This window comes from Mandrillus leucophaeus, unplaced genomic scaffold (genome assembly GCF_000951045.1).
Source record: "Mandrillus leucophaeus isolate KB7577 unplaced genomic scaffold, Mleu.le_1.0 Scaffold265, whole genome shotgun sequence".
Lineage (NCBI taxonomy): Eukaryota > Metazoa > Chordata > Mammalia > Primates > Cercopithecidae > Mandrillus > Mandrillus leucophaeus.
The window spans coordinates 1,192,957-1,195,550 of record NW_012102754.1 but is presented as its reverse complement, the minus strand read 5'-3'; the positions used below and the strand labels follow the sequence as shown (position 1 = coordinate 1,195,550).

General features: G+C 32.5%; 1 protein-coding gene across 2 annotated transcripts in view; it reads right to left on the bottom strand.

The window, feature by feature from the left end:
* The window catches only part of ULK4 (unc-51 like kinase 4), a 780,596-nt gene that overhangs the window by 701,855 nt on the left and 76,147 nt on the right, over positions 1–2,594 (bottom strand). For both annotated transcript variants that reach the window (XM_011984288.1, XM_011984289.1), the window contains one exon: positions 2,090–2,136. In XM_011984288.1, coding sequence (XP_011839678.1) covers positions 2,090–2,136 — 47 coding nt within the window. The remainder of the gene's footprint in view (positions 1–2,089; positions 2,137–2,594) is intronic.

Below are 2,594 nucleotides of genomic sequence, written 5' to 3'. Positions count from 1 at the left end.
AAAAGGTATTTTAAACACACTGACTGGGATTATATATTGATACAATTTTAATTTTTAAGAGTATTTCAGCAATTTTTCAGAAGTCACAAAAATATTTACTGCCTTCTGTCGATTTGTTCTAATTCTATGAATCTTCCCTAAAGAGAAAAAGAAAAAGCAGGCACAAAGATTTAATCTCAAAAATGTTCATCAAAATGTTATTTACAACATTATAATACTATCCAAAAATAGTAAACAAAATAATCAGATATTCACAACATATAAAAAGTTTATCTTAAGTATTGTGTATTTTATTTTTAAATGTTAATAACATTTAAAATACATAATACATACGTTACAGGGAAAACAAACATAAAATTATATCATGTGATTCTAATTTTTTACATGCAAAACAAAACTAAGGAATAAATATATCTCCTTCAATAATAATTATCTCCCAGACTAAGTTAAGGACCCTTTACCATATGCTGTCAAGGTAATATAAACTGAGGTCAGAGAAAACCTCGCTGGAAGTGACTTTGAATGGAGAAAGAGAATAAAAGAGGATTCCTACCAGACAACTTGTCTACCTCAGTATCATTTTATTCAAATTAAAACTGTTTTACAATCAAACTTCAATTTTTAAAAGTGGGGGAAAAAAACAGTACGTGTGAATTTTGGTATCCAAGCAGATACTAAAACCAATCTCTGGGCTGATACAGAGGGATGACTGTACTTGGAAATGATCTGGAATGTCTGTTTTAAAATGTCAGCAGAGGGCACCCCATTCAAGGATATAACACGTTTTAAATAAAAGTGCTTAAATAAATATCTCAGTGATTCATTTTTAATGAGCATACCATTAGCCTTCTCTAAGTATTAAATACTCAGCCATTACCTAAAAATCCTAGTTTATATTACCAGATTTTACTTTGGGAGAGTAACATCAGAAGATGTATAGTAAGAATTACCCTTATTATTAAGCATTTTTTAAACTCCTATTGGTTCACCCATATTTTACCAGTATAGAAGAATAATTATTATCATACCACTGCCACAATTCACAAAATTCTTTCACCTCCATTTTTTCATATGCCTGTCCTAACAATCATGAGATAAGCAAGCTTGATGATAATAACTACAACTTCTACAGCCCCAACCCCATTGTAAATGAAATACCCACTAAGAATCAGGCACTACACAAGGTATCTCATATATTTACCTCATTCAAAGTTGAACAATTACCAAAAATCTATGAAGTAGTTATCCCATCCCAATTTTACAGATGAGGAAACTGAGGCTCAGCAATTAAAAGTACTTGGTCCAGAAAGCAGATCTTTGATCCACACCCAGGTCTGTCTGAATCCTAAACCTATGCCATTTCCTTGTCCCAGCCACACTCCCCAGGAAGCAGAGATAGAGAAAAAGATAATCATTTGGCCAAGTCTTATTGGCAACCAGAACCGAGGGCCTTCTAACACTTGATTTACTATGCTTTTCACCTGGTTTGTTGCTTCTATAAAAAGCAAGGACACTTCCTTCCATCAGAAGTTTATAAATCATAATCCCATTAGATTGTAAATAACATCTAGGGAAGCTATGTGCTACAAGAGGGAAAGATAAGGGTGGCCAAGGGAAACTTCGAGGAAGTATAACTAAATTAATACACAGGGATCAGGGTTTAAGTATTTTATAACCAATACTCAAAACAGTAACAGTGAGCCAGGCACAGTGGCTCACACCTGTAATCCTAACACTTTGGGAGTCAGAGATGGGAGAATCACTTGAGTCCAGGAGTTCAAAACCAGCCTGGGCAACATAGTGAGAGACCTTGTTTCTATGAAAATAAAAAAACAATAACAGTTAATAAAGTTTCCAGGAGTACCTTAGATAATCCCAGAATTGTATTTATAATATTAGGAGAAGGGCCATTTTTATTATTCTAAAATTTATAATTGGAATGCCCATAAAAATTGCCTATGAGTAGAGTCATGATTACATCAGAAAAATTTATGGTAGTTATTCAGGACTCTGCTTTTGATAAATATGTATGCTGTAACTACTTAATAAAGTCATGAAAAATAATTTTTAAAATATAAATGTTACTTACATATCCCAGTTTGGAGCTATCCGCAAATGCTGGATTAGCAATTGGAACTAGAATAAAAAATTTAAATGTAAAAAAAAAAAAAAATTAAAATGTAAAGTCGCAAAACACAGAAAATGACAGCAAAGTTAACAGCCCAGGACTTTATAAAAAGGAAGTTTACACTGTACACCAAAAATAATATTTACTAAATTACAAAGGCACTAGTATATAAGATTAAAATAAAAACTAAGAACAGTACTTTTAGTTTCTCCTACCACTTTATATTCGCTAAATTACTGCCCTTACCTGACAGACACACACCAACTATCAAAAAAAGTAACCTTAATACTATCCTGGAAACAAATGAACTTAAATTTTTTCAAGCCAATTCCCAAATGAGGGACCACTATGGAAAACATCTCCGAACCACTGTAATTCCTTTCTGAGGATGACTTCAAAAACTCTGCCAATCGATGCTCAAACATGAGCCAAAAGAAACAAAAACCAAAAAAACTCTGACAAATTC